The following is a 19470-nucleotide window of genomic DNA, read 5'->3' on the forward strand; positions in this document are numbered from 1 at the left end:
AACGTTAGCGATGTAGCTAACGTCGGGCTAATGCTTATCTTATATTTTCTGAAGATGTTGACGGTGGAGAATTACGCAGTTACAAAAGCACAGAAGCATACAACTACCTGCACAGTGACAACATAGGGAAAGTACTGTTGAAGAAACACAGCGAGTTTATATTTCTGAAGGCAGCAGTAGCGCCCAGCCAGTGTCAATCAAGCTAAACATACAGCGTGGATAATGCTGAAGGAAAGTGAAGCCGTGGAGACAGGCGGCTGCTCGGACGTTGCCGGGTTAGGAAAGTCATGCAGCAGCTATTCTGTGGAAGATATTCATAAACCCAAATATTTATTTTAGTGTCAAAGCCGCGAGGCGCGCTAGTCTCCGTTCCTCCTTCCTCAGCATGGCGTGTAGGGCGCAGGGCAGGACAAGTTCGTCTCATTGGTTGATGTACTACACGAGACGTTTCTGAAAAAAACTTCAATTTTCATGAATTGTTGTTGGCAACCAACAACTGCACATGTTGTACCTGAGCTCATTTTAAAAACAATTTAGCTCTTATGACCTAACGCTAGTTGTTTAGGGCTAGCTTAGCGGCAGCGGCCATCATGCAGTTGCAAGGCAACCGGAAACAGAAAACCGCCGGCGGAAGTAGTTATCTGTCATGGCAGCCCCCATAGCTGCTTTAGTTTAGTTTAAGGTACATTTCATTTTGTCTTTGCTACTGATGTGTTAATAACTTCTTAAAATAAAAGTGATCAAACTTCATTTTGCTTGTATATTTGTTTAATCTGTGACAGCAGCTTGTGTTGAATTCAAAAACAAGTATGTTTAACGTGGTTTATAATAAGGAAAAAACATGATTTACTATAAAATAGTCTACGGTGATCTATAATATTTTAGATTATTCTATGATGTATTTTCTCTTCAAACTGCATCAATATAATATCTTCTAAATATGGCTACAGAAATATCAGATATAGAATATAAATACTTTTTTTTGATTAAATACAAGAAGCTGAAAACAAAGTTATGTTTTCTGTTGAATTTCTGTAAATACTGAATGCATGTAAAGTCTGATTCACTTGCACTCCTTCATTTCTTTTGTACTGATATTTGTTTTTTAATAAAAAGCTCTTTATGTAAATACATGTAAATCCTCTGTGTGTCTGTAGTTACTGTGACATGAATAGAACCTGAGAACTTCCACATTAATGTCACACTGCTGGTTTGATACATAAGGATGAAGGTAAACCTTTAAAAGAGAAACACGAGTACATAAAACACACATTGATAGAAACATCTGCTGTGTTGAGACTTTATCTCATGTGAACCTCCTGTGAACCTGCGTCCTCATATAAGGGACGTCACATTTTGGGTTTTCTGCACCTTAAACTTCACTCTGCTTTACTCAGACCTGTTGTTCTCATTCTTGGACACCTGTTTCTGCCATCTAGTGGTCACAAAGGCACAATACATTAATGAGAGCAGAAGCAGTCCCAGCCGGTTCAGTTGAGGTTGTAATGGCCGTGATGCTCAGCTCTGTGAGGTTGATGTGGGGAGACCAGTTATCCTGGCAGCTGTGTTGGTTCTGTATGTGAGTCTGGCCCGGTTCTTAACAGAACATGTTGAAGAAGCAGGTGGAACAGTACAGTAGGATGGGCTGGATGATATTCAGCTACAACAGCAGGAGGAGTCTTTATTGATTTTTATGTTTTTATCATTATATGATACACCTACAGGGCATATTTCTCTGTCAGGAGCAGACAGGTTGTTGAATGCATAATGTGTAATCATGTTAATGTTTGAATGCTCCGCTATGTTCACCAGCTCGTCTCTAACTGTGTCTGTCTGCTGTTTGGTGCAGAGCAGATAGTGTACAGTGTTTGTTTTCTTTGTCAGCTGTTATTTCTCTCTGAGCTCGTCTCTACAACGGACACATTTCACATGATTTGATCCCTCATTAATATAAAGTACTGAGTAGTTCAGTTTCACATACTAAACCTGAAACCAACACTGAGGAAATACTTTACACTAGTGGTGTTTCTCAGCCTAATGAAAGTCATGACACAGTTTCCTAAAGTACATTGTGATTGTTTATTGACAGAATGAGTGTGAGAAGAAACCGGAGCACCTGGAGAAAACCCACAAACACACAGAGAGAATGAGCAGACTTCATGCAGGTTGGATGTTGATGCTGTCTTCATTCTCGTGGCAGGAGGTTCACACTGAAAGTCTGATTTGAAGATGTGACTCCTCGACTTCTTGATGTCTTGACCACATCATGCAGGAGTAGATCATCTCGTCGACAAAGTTCTCACTTGTAGAAGCCGAGGCTTCATCACTTGACGACTAAATTCCTGAAGTTATTCTATAAATGTAAAGTGTAAAAGTATTTATTTTCTAAACATATTGTGAAGTAAACATGGTGCTGGTAGGTGTGGCTTGTCTACACAGACATACACAAAAATAGCTCCACAACTATCAGGTGAGTTTACATGATCTTGGTCTCAGTGGATAGTTCAGATCTCAGAGAATGTGTCCCCATGTACATTTGTATCACCACCTATAACTTATTCTACATCAGACAGTAGATAACACCATGATAACAATGATCCTTTGCACAGAGATGCCACTGAAATCATTCAGCAGCTCCTCGACTTCAACTGAACCAAAGTAGACAGAAATACCACAGAGCACATATATTCTACAAAGGTTTCAGTTTGGACAGAACCAGTCAAACCTGGATTCCTTAAAGTACCCAGTGTGTGTGAGATATTTATTTTATCCACTTGAAAGAGAATCAGGCTCCACAATACAAGTGTCACAGCCCTGTTTGTAATACTGTATATAATACCACTAAACAGCCGTTAGATGGCAGCAAAGACATGTATGAAATAGAGGCTGAGAGTTTCACAGCTGCCCGACCCAAAGCTCTGGTATTTGATGACCTGGGAATGAGACTCAACAATCAACTATGTTTCCTCCAGAATCACGTGCTGCATGTTTGAAGTGGGCAGAGCTCTAATGGGGGAAAAACATGTGACATCACATATTTCCATGCACCTATCAGGAACAGGCTACAGGTTTTGGGTTGCTTGGTTGCTGTCAATCATGTAACATGCTGCTACTAATTAACAATATTAATTAACATTGATTAAGATGAAGCAGACAGATTTCTAAGTATTACCATGTAGATGTTAGTGAAGGATGAGCAGCAAACAGTCAGGAATCACACAGAAACAGGTGATATTGATTATTTAGAGTATTATATAGTACATTTAATAATTTTCTCTCAGGGTTCCTCTGTGTTTAAGTCATTTCTATTATTGTTGTATGTTGCCTGTGTATTTAATTTGTGTTAACCATCAGCTCAGATCACTACTGTGAATAAACATGTTTCAACATGTATCTCACTCTGAGTCTCTCAGTCTCAGTCTGTTTCTCTTTCTTTCTAAACGTATCTTATGACCTCCTCACAGGTGAAGCGTTACAGGACATCAGTCAGTCAGCTGTTTAGTTGTCAGAAGGCTCCTTTAACAGAGATACTGGCTCTCTGTTTAATCTCTAACTTCAGTGTTCATGCTAAGCTAAGCTAACCTTGTCTGGGAGCTAACTCTGCTCAGAGTTCACATTGATATCAATCTCCTCATTCAAATCCTCTGTGAGAATACTGAATGTTCAGGTAATATATTGAAGTGTCGTCACATATGAGCATGTGGACCAAACTTTTTATGATGTGAGGATTTTATTGAAAAGACAAACATCAGCACAAAAAGATGCAATGACATAATTTTGGAGGCTAACCCTGAAGTTAGCATTGCCCTGTTTCTAATAATGTTGGCTGTTAACAGACAATATCACGGTCACATGACTTAAACGTCACCACTACCAAGTGCCTAACTACATTATTACTGTATATGTTTTCTATAAACAGATGTACAAGTTGTAAAGTTAGAGTTAGACTGTTACAAACCCAGCTTGTGGGGGAAAGGGAAGCAACATGAACCAGAATGTTTTTGGTAAAACTGTTATTTATTTTCAGGGTTTACAAAAAGAACGGGAAAAGGGCTGTTGGATGCTGCTTAACTCAAAGAAATAAATATAATATATCATAGAAGTTATATAAATATAACTTAAAGAGGTCTCTCCAAAATGAGAGATAGCCACCTTCTACTTCAAAAATCAATTTCATCAATAATCAAAAATACAAAAATAAGCAGCACCCTCTAACCTAGTGTGTCTAACAACGTTCACCTACAGGTGTCTGGTTGGTGTCAGTTGCCTCCACTAAAATCCTTGCCCAATTTCCTCTCCACAGTTCACAGTTTTAAGATAACACAAGAAAGCCAAAGAGCTCAACACACACAAAGCCAGTTGGTCAAAAGGGCCCAAACCACACTGAGGGCAGCTATTTAAGCAGAGGGATGGTCTGGAAGGCGGTAGGTGGTTGGAGGAGATTGCCAGATGCCGCACCAATCAGATCACCAGCGGAACCAGGAAGTAGGCAGGTCTCATGCCAGCCAATCCTCGGCAAGGGATGGCACATCCTGCTTAGCATTACACAGCTGCACAACACAGACACACATACACATAGATAACGGAGGAGGCCGTAACATAGACTTTTTGAATTAGATCTTAGAATATCGGAAAACATAATCTCTGTGACAAACACAAGTTTATGATTCTTACATGTTTCAATATAATCTTCACAGATGAACACACACAACTTTTGAAGTGTAAATTAGTGACAATCTAATGTTAGGCTGTAAACAGACGACATCACGGTCACATGACTTAAACGTCACCACTGCTTAATGTCTTACTACAAAATTACTATGCAGGTTTTCTATAAACTGATCAATGTACAAGTTGTAAAGTTAGAATTAGAATAGTTTGTAACTACAGTCTGGTCACATGCTGTCACCTGGTTGTTTTGAGTATGAATTCGACAGAAACAACAATCAATAAAACAATCAGAGTCATAGAACATAGAACAGTCCCACCTTTTCAATCAGTCCTCTTTATATAACATAACTTACGATGCAAGAATCCATCTTTTACTCCTTTACTGTCTTTTAGTTCATCAAAGCTAAATAAAGTGACACCAGGAGAGTCACTGAGTGTGTTTGTCATTCAGGTCTCTGGATTCAGCTGCTCAGAGAGCTCTGTGCTGTTGTCAGGAGCTGCAGGTCAGAAACAAACATCCTGTGTTGAACTTTTATAAACAATAAATACAGGAAACAGTGTTGAAAAGGTTAATCTGCACAATAATGTGAAACATGTTTTAATCTAAAACATGAAGTGTGAGTCAGATCAGCTGAAATAGAACCAAAGTAAGTTTTACTTACAAGATGGAGGGCTGATGGCTGAAATCAGAACAAGACAAATAATTTCAGTCACAGTTGTAAATGCCAGATTATCTTTAGTCACTTTATTCCTCTCTTCTACTCACTCAGACTGAGTATCTGTTTATACTCAGTCTGTTTAGTGCTGACTGTATTTACTTTCTCTGATACTTGTTTTCATTTTGCTACCTGAATAAAAGAAATCAACTGAAAGACTGAAATCAAAGTAGTGAAATCTTTCCTTTTTCTCTCTCACCTTTCTTCTTTTTGTAAACGATGAATCCAGCAGCACCGATGAGAATGAGAGCAAGAACAACCACTGCAGCAGTGACGAGGACGGTCATGTTACTGGACTTCACTGTTGAATACAATAACAGTTTATTATTACTGTTTTTGTTGTTGTTCCCATGCACTCCCCTTCAGCACCCTCTGATCTCACTCTTACCCCAGTTGGTTCTGATCCGATCTTTCTCCAGTTTGGTGATGATGTCCTCGTTCACACCAGAGAGCTGAAACACACAGTCGTACCTCGTCCAGTCTTCAGGTGTGACTGATGAAAGGTTCAGGTCAACACTCATCTGGAAGGTTCCATCGTGGTTGGGGAGGATCTCTCCGTGGTCCACCTCCTCATGAAGCTCCTCTCCATCTTTCCTCCAGACGAGTGAGGCTCTGTGAGGGTAGAAACCTGTAGCGAGGCAGCTGACTGGAGAGGAGGGAGTCTTCTGGAGGAGAGACACTGAGGGAAGCTCTGGAGAGTAAAGAGAGAGATATTAAAGAGGAGAGAGAGGAAAAGAAACAAGGTAAAAGAAAGATGAAGAAATTACATTTGGAATCAATAAAACAAGGTGTGAAATTTCTTTCAAGCAAATGTTGAACAAATGAATTATTTAAAGACAAATTAAACCTCCACAGAAGAACACCAACCAATGCATGCAGAATTAGGCCATCATTAACTGATTAATAACATTAAAACTTGTGAATTTTGGTCCCATTTTAAATTGAGCCCTCCACACACAATGAGCTTTCAGTCACCCCAATCCCAAGAACTAAATCCAGAGAAGGTACTATTCTGTCAGCTGGTCCAGAGACTTCCTGATCAGCCAGCACCCAACACTGTTCAACCTCAGACCTGCACTGCTTTCCAGCCACCAATCAGAATAAACCAACTAATTCAATTAACAAAAGATGCCTATCTGAACAATGGACTAATCAAAGTAAAACTCAAAAGAAACTTAATTGCTATCACTTTCTAAACCATGCATACAAATTGGCAGATAATGTCTTTACTGTCAGAGGTACAAAGCAGAAACAGATCCTGACCAAACAGACTCAGTGGCCACAGTCCAACCATAGAGGAAGACGACAGAGGAAGTCCTGACTGCCAACAGAGGAAAGAGTCTGTGGTCACTGCACCACAGGCGAGGTAGAGACAGAGATACACTTCCTCTTAACATGTAAAAAATATGAGGATATGAGAGTAGAATACTTAAAATTTGAACTATAAATACCAACATTTAGAAAGTTCATCTTGCATGTTCCTCGTTTTTTCTTGGAATTCATTGGTTGCATTTGTATTTATCTATATTCATTTGTATTTATATTGTCCTTAAAATTTACACCTACAACAGTTTGTAATAGTGTCGGCTGACTAAATATAGATTTTTTAAAAAGCAGGAGGACAGTGTTGATGGAGGCCAATTAATGTGATCCATGTATTCAGACCACAGTGTAATAATGACAGGGTACATAACAACACATCTGCTACACAACCTCCACATGATCTGTATACAGACAGAGGAGGGAACTACACCACCACTAAAGACACTCACTACAGTCAGAGAAGAACAATGTCTGTCTGTTCTTATGATTCACAGTCAGGTCGTCAATCACAGTGTCAATGTTCAGTGGAACTATTTCTATTGTGAAACACTGAAACTGTAAAATCACTTTCCTTAAACTAACTGTGACATCACAGTCTGAGCTTTGATGATGAGTGATGTCACCCAAAGATGTCTGTGATTGGTCAGGACTAAAACAAATGTAACCACTACAAAAAAGCTGATGTCAGACAGGTTGGATTAATAATACAATGACAGTTCAGTCTGAGCAGCCTATATGAAGATCACTGTGTCTAATAAACTACATCAGGTCAGGTGATCCTACCTGTTCTCAGCAGACCGCTCCTCCCATAGTCCACAAACTTCTTCAGCCGCTCAGGATAAATCTGAGTCAAAACAGTCTTAAAGGATTCACTTAAGTATGTTTTTGTGTACCACATCATCGAGATGTTGACAGCCTCAGGTCTTAGAGCGATCCATGTAAATGTAGTTGGATCCCATTCCAAGAGGTCTTCTCCATCATAACCATACTGAGAGAAAGCTTTGACCTCTCCAGTCTCATCATCCCACTCACAGCTATTCACCTTCTGTAAAACATGAACACCTGAGACAGAGACAGAGACTGTAATTACCACTGATTCACAGATGAAACATTCAGCAGAAAGATGATCTTAAAAACATTGTACATTGTGTGATGACTGCTGTTTTTTAGTCGTGTGTTCATGAATCAGATTATTATCATTAGTTTGTGTTTAACAGCTTCAGCAACAAGTCTAACTAGCAGCTGATTAATGTTGACATGATGAATGACAGGTAGTGGCGGGACCACTGAAGACAAACTGATATGATGGTTTACTTTACATGAATCTCTATTTCAGGTTATGTGTAAAATGATGTTAGAGTTTGAACTGATTGGTATCTTGAGGCCCTGGGTCACTTTACAACTAAGATGCAGAACAGTAAAAAGTTAAACAGGCTGGAACATGTTACATACTGTACCTCCAGTTTGGTTGTAGAGACGCATCAAACTGTGAGTGCGGGGTTTGAATTTCGGCAACAAACTGAAACATTCTTGTTTGTACCATTCCAACTTCTCAGGATACTTTATGATGAATGATTCAGCAACATCCTTTACATGCAGGCCTTTGTTGCTGTCACAGTACCCCATCAGAAGTTCATCAATTACTACTGTTGTCACAACCTCTGGGAGGTTTGGGATTCCAGTTGATGCAGTTATGAAATGCTTCAGGGAGTGTAGCACTGCAGGACACACAAAGGACGCTTATAAATAACACTTATCATAAATATGAAGCTAAGTGAAAACATAAATATGATATGAAGTGTGTGTGTTTGCTGCAAAGGAGCAAAATACAAAAAAGTTTTAAATGTAATGTGCAGAACAAACAGCCTCCATTCAGTATGAACACACACTCATCATCACCACTCAGAAATATGATGAAGTCAGTGTGATTCAGTTAAAACAGTCTGATCAGGTTGAAACAGGTGTGTAGTCAGTAATGGTCCAAGTTTAGTCAGAATACATTTTATCACAGAAAATACAAAAATGAATCTAAGAAGCACACATGGCTTTATAGTCGATGTAACGTTACTGTCACAACAATGAACCGTGATGCCATCAACTATTCATTCATCCAGAGGAATCAGGACCATCTAACAGTCATTTCGGATATTGTACTGTTTTGTGTCGAGCAGGACTTCCCCCCACGTGGACACAGCGGAAAATACAGATGCTCTCAATAATGAAAACTTTCTTGTACAGTTCAAGCAAACCACTGTGACTTGACCCATCTCTGTGTGTTGGATTTAGTTTAGAAAATGTCTCCGTTGTGTCAGGAAACAAGGGAGGTGTGCATGTGATTCTAAAACAATCATTTCCTCGAGTCGTGAACGTCCACTGTAACTCTCACAGACTGAATTTGGTGTCTCTCAGCACATTAACACATTCTTTGAAACAGTGAACAACATGAACAGTTTCATGAGAGGCAGCAGCAGACATGCAGGTTTGTGGAAGTGCAAAAAGAGATCCATCCAGGACACCATGCTTGGAACTCAAGCGATCTGTGGACAAACGCTGGAGTTTCCAATCTGGAGCAGTGAGCAGAATACTGAATTACTCGACGTAATATTAGAAGTGTTTAGCAGAGTGTGTTGAAAGCAGCGATCAAACAAAGGTTGAGGCTCAGTCCCTGCTGCAAAAACTACAAACAAATCAGTTTAGATTTTTACTCGTCACATTTGGGAAATTATTTAAGTTGAACAATTTGGACACACAGGGTTTACAAAGCCAAAGATTATCAGTTTCTCAAGTTCATTGACCTAACTGAGGGACTAATAGAGAGCCATGCTCAGTTTAGAGACAATTCAGAGTGTGATTTTGAAGTTATGAAGCTAACAGAACAGCTGATGCAGAAAAATAAAAATAATGATGACACCACTCAAACACATCTGGAATGATATCCTGACAGACAGCTGACAGAGCTGGACTCTTGTTTCCAGGAGGATCAGTACAGTCCAAGACATTTACACAGAAGATCTCTGTGGACCAGAGTGATCACTATCTCATCTCAGTTGAGATGCGTTGTTTGTAGGTTGTAGTTTAAGGAATGAGGAATGAGAGATCAACAGTGATAAGACGAGAGAGTGCGAGCCTCGCCGCGATGGTTTTCTCACAGGAGACCAGTTGGGACGCGTCTGCAGCTGTCCAAGGTAGATATATTACATCGGGCTGTGACCAATACTCTGCTATGTGCACCACTAAAATGAGTGTCAGGACCAACAAAACCCAAACAGCAGTCTAACAGCTCTTTGTATCTGAAGCATCACCTGAAGCTGATACAGGAAGTTTCTTAATCACTTCTTTGATGGGACAAGTCGTTCTGTTCAGATTATATTTAATCTCTGGCTGAATTTACATTATTACAAATGAATCACACAACATACAAGGGACTGATTTCCTGGTTAAATGTCAGTCTCTGAGGTGGGCGTGTCCTCATGTGGACTGGCCTCAATAGAAGGTTGTGTGATGCATAAACACTGACTGATTTAAATATGAATCAATATAAATGCATTGCCCTAAATGTGAAGAAAACACACAACTATCATATGTTATTAAATAATGATTCATCACTCTGAAGAGCTGCATCCTTCAGTACTAATGAATTAACAGTTAAAATGTTGAAAATAAATAATGTTTTACTAAACATATTTTTCTCAGATGTATAAAGAGGCTGTTTGTGTGACTACTTTTCATATATAAGACAGCTGACAATTATTTTAGACAATTCTGAGGGAATATTATCAACATCAATATATCATCAATAGACATTAATACGATCAGGAAATAGTTCGATATAAGTTGATAGTATCATTCACGAGTTCATCAAAAACAGCTGAGCTGATCAATACTGAAGCTACAGTAACTGTAATGAATACAAAGGGATGTGTTCCATGTGTGACTTCTGTCTGATGTTTGCTCTGTCATGCAGCATGTTAACACCTTCTCTGCTGTTTGGTTTTGTCTTCATCACTTTGTGCAGTAAAGTGGTTAATGAACAGTGTTGTGTGCTGTAGAGACGATGTGCTGCTCTTTCTGTGGGTGCAAATATGTTTTAGTCTGAATCAGGATGTAACAGACAGGTTTTAGTTGTGTCAGCCTTTATAGACTGAGCTCTTCTGGTTGTATCATGTTGTACAAGCAATGTTGTTTGATCTAAAAAAAAGGACAAACTAAGTCTTTCTAAGTCTTTCTTTCTTTTGAGGAAAAGATGTTCCACATCATTCTGCACTGACCCACCCAGAGTCCAGTTTCTGCTGCTCCACTGAAAGTAAAACTAAACTCAGAGTAAAGAGTTGAGTTGACTGTGAAGTTTAAAGAGTTTAAAGGTTTAAAATGTGATCTTACCTGGTGATGAAACGTGACAGAAGAGAAGCAACAACAATAACGTTCTCATCTTGATTTGATGAAGACGACTGAGTGAAGGACCGAGCTGGATCAGCTGTTCACTGTTGTTTGTCCTCGCAGAGGGAGGAGAGAGAGTTTCTGTCCTGAGAACAAAATACTTCAGACCGCCTCCAAGTGATCCAGTCCTCATCAACACCCCTCACATACAGCAAAGTGTGAACAGTGAACAATACAGTTAGTTCGGCAAAGTCATTATCTTAAAACAGACCACAGAGCCCAAGGTCAGCTTTTCCAGTGAACTCGATCACTTCGTTTTTCGTTTAACTATGGTGATAAAGAAACAAAACAAAAAACAAATCAGGACTGAACAGATTCAGAATCAGAAACTGGGTCCGACTGGGGAATTTGTTTTGTCTTATCTCTGAGTTCAAGTGAGCGACACTTGATGTCTGTCTGACTGCAGGTTGGTGGATGATTCCCACATGTTTTCTCTCCCCTGTGAAGAGCTCTGATTCAGTTCATCCTGTAGACCCAGTCATGGGCGGAACCAGAGGGCTGTCCAGGAATCTGGACCTGCCAGGAGAATTCAGCATTATTATTACTGTAATCATATCACTGTCTTGCAGCATTAGTGTATGAAATATCACTTTATTGTGGGATGAAAGAAAGAATCAGCTCCCTATTTTTAAAACAATATGGTCTAAGTGTGTATGTGTAAAATGATGTTAGAGTTTGAACTGATTGGTATCTTGAGGCCCTGGGTCACTTTACAACTAAGATGCAGAACAGTAAAAAGTTAAACAGGCTACAACATGTTACATACTGTACCTTCAGTTTGGTTGTAGAGACTCATCAAACTGTTAGTGAAGGATTTGAAGGAGTTTGAAAAAACCTGTAAACATCTTTGTTTGTACCACTCCAACCGCTCAGGATACTTTATGAAGAATGATTTAGCAATGTCCTGTTTTACATCCACCTTTTTGTTGCTGTCACAGTACCCCAACAGAAGTTCATCAACTTCTACTGTTGCCACAAGTTCTGGGATGTTTGGGATTCCAGTTGATGAAGTCATGAAATACTTCAGGGAGTGTAGCACTGCAGGACAAACAAAGGAGCTTATTAATAACACTAATCATAAATATGAAGCTAAGTGAAAATATAAATATGATATGAAGTGTGTGTGTTTGCTGCAAAGGAGCGAAATACAAAAGTTTTAAATGTAATGTGCAGAACAAACAGCCTCCATTCAGTCTGAACACACACTCATCATCACCACAGAAATATGATGAAGTCAGTATGATTCAGTTAAAACAGTCAACAAAAATGAAACTAAACTTGGAGGAAAGATTTGAGTCGACTGTGAAGTTTATAGAGTTTAAAGGTTTTAAATGTGATCTTACCTGGTGATGAAACGTGACAGAAGAGAAGCAACAACAATAACGTTCTCATCTTGATTTGATGAAGATGAGTGAGTGAAGAACCGAGCTGGATCAACTGTTCACTGTTATTTTATCCTGGCAGAGGAGGAGAGAGAGTTTCTGTCCTGAGAATAAAAATAGTCCAGACCACCTCCAAGTGATCCAGCACTGGACCACTTGGAGGCAGTTTGGACATTTGATAAGGACTTATCAACGCTCCTCACATACAGCACAGTGTTAACAGTGAATAATTATTAACCCGGAAATATTCTTATCTTCAAACAGACCTGACCACAGAACCCACACATCAGATTTTCTAGTGAACTCCCTTCCTTCTTTTTCACACAACAATGGTCATTAAAACAAAAAAAAACAAAAAAACAGATCAACCAGCTTCGAGTCAGAGATTCAGTCAGACTGAAAGAATTTGTTTTGTCTGAGTCTGTCTTTGAGTTCAAGTGAGCGACACTTGTTGCCAAGATCTGCATTCATGCTGATCTGTTTTAAAACTGAATTAAATGGCGTGCAAGTGGTTGAGTGGTTAGAGCGCTTGCCATAAACGCAGCTGACCCTGGTTCAACTCCGGCCAGAGGTCCTTTGCCGCATGTCACATCCCCCTCTCTCTCCCGTGTTTCCTCTCTGTCTACTGCTAATAAAGGTGTCTATGACAACAAAATCTTTTAAGAAAACTATAACTGAACTGAATTAAATCACCTACCATGAATGAACCGTACATCAATAATCGTCTAATTTTACACATTAACCATGATGATAAAGATACAGAAAAACATCATACTGTCAATATTTTAGAGACTCCTCAGCTTTGCACTAATCATGTTTTAGAGAAGCTTGTGTCAAGTTGAGCTCCTCCACAGGTCACACCTGGGTTTTGTGGTTAAACTGTGTGGTGGTAGAATCAGCTGACTTGAGACACTTTTTGGTGAATGATTCTAAAGACCATCTAATAATCTCTGCATGAGATCTAATAATATTTTATTCATTCCCATGGGTCTCTTAAATATCTATTTGATGTAAAAATGTGTCAAAGTCATTCCTGTATAGTTGGGGACTAAGAATACCTTCAGGTGTGACCTATTATCAGCTCCTTTAAACAGCACTAAGGGCTGTAGCTGTACGTAATGACTGTGCCACATGATAAAAGTTGTTAGAGGACATTGTCAATGCACAATTTAGGTGAAAGCGAGTTCTTTTTCAGGGACTGTACTGATTCACCCCCCTCCCCACCACAATACATTTTGTACAGTCACTCATTCAGTTGAGTCTGAACTAGAGAGAGGCAGATGAAGCCTTATGGAGCTTTTGGGCTCCAAACTCTGCAGCATATTGACATCTGGTGGCTTGTAAAGATACAGCAGCCCTTCATGACTGGAGTCTCAGCACCACAACACTCTGATCTGAACAGTTTGAGCAATAAAAGTCCAAGAAGCCTGTGTGTTATCATCAAATCTGTCATACTGTTGCATTACATGTAGATATTATTGTGTAATATGTGACTGTAAAATAATTAATAAATGTCCAAGAAGCCTGTGAAAAGTTTTAATTTGAATGTGCCTTATTGGTGTAGTTTAGCCCGTTGTCATGTGTTCTAGCTTCATCTTGAGTGACCAGTGCTCATTACAACAAACAGATACATGTTTTTACACAAAGAAAGAAATATATTCATGTAAAACATTTACCAAATAAACAAGTAGGCTAAAATATTAAAGAATGTGTTGTATACAGCTTTTCACAAAATGTATACAGTTTTCTCAACGCAACATGTCTCAAAATTAGGCTTTTTTAAAGGGAGTCCGGAAACTCTCTGCTTTCTTCTGTCGCCAAGAAGTAACAGACTTTTACAGCGATGGTGATACTTTTTGCAAAGAAATAAACATCTAAATGTTTTGTACTTAATGCCGAATTCACAAGAAGGCATCAATGATTTAAAATTTGCTGCAGCCGTTTCACAGAGTTTGTTAAATTTCTCCTCATGATGCAACAACTCTTAAAATCACTGGATTTGTAAGGGAGTCTGGCATGTTGCTAGTGACTTCACACACTTATACACAAACACACACACACAGCAGCCTGTGTAAAGTAGATCACAACAACAGCTTTTTAATTTTAATATGAAAAGGTATGGCAGAGAGAGAGAAGGAGCTACATGGTATATATTACATATGGACATACATAATTCTGTTCAGTCAAAATGTATTCATGTTAAATATGTTGAGAATTGGCAAAATCTGACACTACACTTCCTTCAGTTCTCAGCAACAAACCTGCCAAGTGTGAAGTAGAGTAACATCACTTAACTGTCACTTACCTAAATTTAAATATTGTATATAATGACATACTTAATATGCAAGTGTTATTATCTTAATTAAGGGACAAACACATGTAAAGGAATATTTATCAACATTCATGCTCATATGAGAGACGCACTGGCTCCATGATAGACCAAACTCCATATTCTCCATCTATAGAGTGATGCGGCAATAAACTATTCTTGGAGGCTAATCCTGAAGTTAGCATCACCCTGGTTCCTACACCAGAAGTCTACAGGAGTTTTTGATTAGACTGTAGAAAGAAACACAGAAAATAATCTCTGTGACAAACACAAGTTTATGATTCTTACATGTTTTCTTCAGAAAGATAATCTTCTGTCACAGCATAAGTGTCTTATTACATAATTACTATACATGTTTTCTATAATCTAATCAATGTACAAGTTGTTCAGTTAGAGTTAGAATAGTTTGTAATTAAAGTCGGCCTGTAAAGACGGACTAATGAGCTTCATCAAACACTTCAACGTATAGCATCACATATTTTGAATCTCCTTCCTCACCTGGTTAATCAGATCAGATCAGATCAGATGGAAAATTCATCAACAATCAAAATGTGCCAACAGTTGGTTTCACAGTATTCATGCTGAATGATGTTTGGACCATCATTGAACTGCAGTGGGTATCAGACTGGTCCACTACAAATGTACTGAGCCCTCTGACAGGAGACACTATTCTCTAACCCTGACCTCAACATCTTTAAGCTGCCTTTAAATCCTTCACTCAGCCAAACAAACAACAAACAGCAGAAACTCTGCAGTATGACTTCTCTCCAAGTTAAGGTTTTTAAGGTTTTTAAGGTGCAACGTGTAAGAATTGTTGTCGGAAACAATTTAAAAAACACAAGTGAATAAAAGTAACAACAGGATGTAAACACAGTAAATGACAGATGTGACATTTCTTAATATTCATTAGTTTTTTCTGTTGCTAGTCACAAAAATAATTAATTTCAAAGTGTGTTTCTTTTTTCTTTTTGCTGTGAAACTAACACACTAAGTGGAGAAAAAAAAACATAGAAAGTGCATTTTTTTAACACCATTACATTCAGAGCAGGTCAGATACAGGAAACGTAAAAGTCCGGCTCCTCGGCACTTAATTTTCTCCAAATCCAGCCTTTCAAAAGAAGTAGCTGAAGAGGCCCGATGTAGCCAGTCTGATCACTTCATACTGGTCGAGTGAAACGGTTGGATTGTCATCTCTTTCATGCTTAAATTGTTCATTAACAACTCCTTAAAAACAAACTATTTGTAACAGAAAGAACACAGAACGGGTCAGTACTTCAATTTACTCTACGCAGACAACTGACAGCACACCAACAAATCAGGTGCTGTATTGTTGGCAACTGGACTTGGTTCAGTACCACGTCTCACCCAAGAGGCTTCTACAGTTCTAACTAACTGGAGGAGAGCTTCAGGCTTTTAAACTCTGTGTGGGAGTGTCCTTACAGAGTCGTTAAGGACACTTTTGAACTCTGAGTTTCAGAGTTGTTAGGGCCACTTGTGGTTTGTCGTTCAAACTGGCCTTCATGTGGGTTTCTAAGGCTAGGTGAGTCCAGGTGTGAATGGTTGTAAAGCTGTCCGGAGAGAGAACTCAGTACAGCTTGTAGGTGGGTGATAAGGAACTTCTTAGGCCAAGATGTTTATATGGTTGTCCTTAAAGGAATGATGTTTCTCCATGAGATGTAAGTGGACAGCAGAGTCCAAACCATCTTACATTACTGTCTCTTCACATGGTGAGGTGTAGTTTTCCCTAAGTCTCTCTTACTTAATGATAATTAGAGCTGCATCATCTGGCATCACCTCAGCTGTACATCATTAGAGGAAGAAAACAACAATCAAACACCCAGTCAGAACCATGGAACATAGAACAGTCCCACCTTTCCAATCAGTCCTTTTTATATGTTATTTTCTGCCTTTTCACCTTCATGACCAGAAGAGTCAGTGTGTTTGTCATTCAGATTTGGATTCATCAGCTTCAATTCCTCTCTCCTTCTGTAGTAGATAAAGTGTTATCAGAAGAGTCACTGGTGTCTTTGTTGGTAGGTGTCTGTTGTTGAGCTGCTCAAACAATAAATACAGGAAACAGTGTTGAAAAGGTAAATCTGCACAATAATGTGACACAGGTTTTAATCTAAAACACGAAGTGTGAGTCAGATCAGCTGAAATTAGTGTCCGTCCGATAGGGATTTTTTGGCCCGATAACGATAGCCGATATTAGAAGGGGTGCAATCACCGATAGCCGATATGCAACCGATATAGTGAGTTTTTGAGCTGGAATGAAAACAGGCCTTGGATTGTGCATAGATTTTGCACAATATGATTATGCAATAGTACAGTCACAGTGACAGTAGTACAGACAGATGCTTTCTTAAACCAATGTCTTTATTCAAGACTTTTAACATTTAACAGACTTTTTTAAAATGACATTTAACATTTGAACTTGTTCAGTCAAGCTGAGAAAAAGTGCAGATTGGCACACAAACAAAAATAAATAAAATAATGTAGCAGAACTTTCAATAAATAAATAAAAATAAATAAACAAATCTAAAAAAACAACATGCTGTCAGTCAGTGTGTGGCAGGTTGTAATACAGGAAGCATAGCTTCTCTGCATTTGCACCCAACAGGTCGGGAGGTTTCGTGGTGTAGCGTGGGGGAGGGACTTCACTGAAATGTGAGCTGAGCCAAAGTCTCTGGCTGAGCTCAGCGCGCCCCACTGGACAAAATGAATCAGTACACCAGCGCGTGCTTTTGTCATTCTCACACTTTTTTTTCTATCGGCGCAACATTTCACCGATGCGATAGAACCCCCAATAGAAATTGGGCCATTCTATCGGGCCCCGATATATCGGTATAATCGGTCGCTCACTAGCTGAAATAGAACCAAAGTAAGTTTTACTGACAAGATGGAGGGCTGATGGCTGAAATCAGAACAAGACAAATTATTTCAGTCACAGTTGTAAATGCCAGATTATCTTTAGTCACTTTATTCCTCTCTTCTACTCACTCAGACTGAGTATCTGTTTATACTCAGTCTGTTTAGTGCTGACTGTATTTACTTTCTCTGATACTTGTTTTCATTTTGCAACCTAACTAAAAGAAATCAACTGAAAGACTGAAATCAAAGTAGTGAAATCTTTCCTTTTTCTCTCTCACCTTTCTTCTTTTTGTAAACGATGAATCCAGCAGCACCGATGAGAATGAGAGCAAGAACAACCACTGCAGCAGTGACGAGGACGGTCATGTTACTGGGCTTCACTGTTGAATACAATAATAGTTTATTATTACTGTTTTGTTGTTGTTCCCATGCACTCCCCTTCAGCACCCTCTGATCTCACTCTTACTTTCGTTGGTTCTGATCCGATCTTTCTCCAGTTTGGTGATGATGTCCTCGTTCACACCAGAGAGCTGAAACACACAGTCGTACCTCGTCCAGTCTTCAGGTGTGACTGATGAAAGGTTCAGGTCAACACTCATCTGGAAGGTTCCATCGTGGTTGGGGAGGATCTCTCCGTGGTCCACCTCCTCATGAAGCTCCTCTCCATCTTTCCTCCAGACGAGTGAGGCTCTGTGAGGGTAGAAACCTGTAGCGAGGCAGCTGACTGGAGAGGAGGGAGTCTTCTGGAGGAGAGACACTGAGGGAAGCTCTGGAGAGGAAAGAGAGAGATATTAAAGAGGAGAGAGAGGAAAAGAAATAAGGTAAGATGAAGAAATTACATTCTGAATCAATAACAGGTGTGAAAGTGCTTTCGTATAATTCACTAAAAAAAGACCACGCCATCGTTGAGTGTAAAGGTAATTTTATCTAATTGATGGAAGGCTTGATAAGGGTAGGGAGAAAGGGTTCGAGGTAGGTGGATGAAGGAAGGCAGGAGAGGGGATCGTCTACGGTTGTAGAGTTTCTGGTCCATCTAGGATCAGGCAGTTTGAGACTCAGAGGGGTCAGTCGATGAGCACGCATCTTGATTTGTGCTGCTTCATTACCCCTCCAGAGTTCCTGTGCTGGAACGGCTGGTGTCCATGTCTTCTTGCTGTGGGACAGAAAGCTGTCGAAAGCTGGCCTGCTTAGTGGTCCTGTGGAGGAGTATAAAGGAGAAGTAGAGGGTCTGGGGAGGAGGACTGTGAAAACTTGAGATGAACGGGAGAAAAAGGGTTAGGCTTGCCTATATAGGTCTGCATGGCTGAATGGATTGGAAAGGCACAGGTGTTGCATTAAAGGGGCCCAGGTGGTTTTGGTTAGATGGCTCAAGTGGCAAATTAGCCAGGAGAGGCATGATGTAGTTTCTGAACTTAAGTTATTATAACTTCATATGCCGAAAAAATTTATTGGATATATTTTGCCAGTAAACAAGAAGAAGAAGTGAAAGCAGATAGTAGCAGATAGTAATAGAGTATCTTTGGGTCAGTTGTGGAGACGTTTGTGGGAATGGTGAGTTGAAAAGGGTCAGAGCTAGAAGATGCGCCAGCGGCACTGTATAGTTCTGCTGTATGGGACCACTTTGCATTTAGAGTGTCCTACGATGACGGTGGGTATGTAGCGCATACTAGTGATGTATGGACCTCCAGGGCTACTGAAAGTTTCCTGACTGTGACTGCCCATTACATCACATTCATTACAG

The 19470-nt window shown here is 39.5% G+C and overlaps 2 protein-coding genes across 2 annotated transcripts; both read right to left on the reverse strand.

Annotated features, from left to right (window-relative positions):
- Window positions 1-5056: 5056 nt before the first annotated feature.
- On the reverse strand, window positions 5057-7608 carry LOC115579201 (major histocompatibility complex class I-related gene protein-like). The gene is made up of 5 exons (XM_030412760.1): window positions 7494-7608; window positions 5776-6078; window positions 5587-5688; window positions 5334-5351; window positions 5057-5168 (listed from the first exon to the last, which is right to left on the reverse strand). Exons 1-5 carry the CDS (start codon window positions 7606-7608, stop codon window positions 5119-5121), a joined length of 588 nt encoding a protein of 195 aa, XP_030268620.1. The 3' UTR covers window positions 5057-5118.
- Window positions 7609-16350: 8742 nt separating this feature from the next.
- On the reverse strand, window positions 16351-18490 carry LOC115578605 (major histocompatibility complex class I-related gene protein-like; the record flags this gene model as incomplete). Its single annotated transcript, XM_030411651.1, has 4 exons — window positions 16351-16910; window positions 17755-17772; window positions 18008-18109; window positions 18196-18490. Coding segments are annotated over 4 exons (498 nt in total), but the record flags the coding sequence as incomplete, so codon positions are not given.
- Window positions 18491-19470: the final 980 nt, after the last annotated feature.

The sequence above is a fragment of the Sparus aurata genome, chromosome 3 (assembly GCF_900880675.1).
Source record: "Sparus aurata chromosome 3, fSpaAur1.1, whole genome shotgun sequence".
Taxonomy (NCBI): Eukaryota; Metazoa; Chordata; class Actinopteri; order Spariformes; family Sparidae; genus Sparus; species Sparus aurata.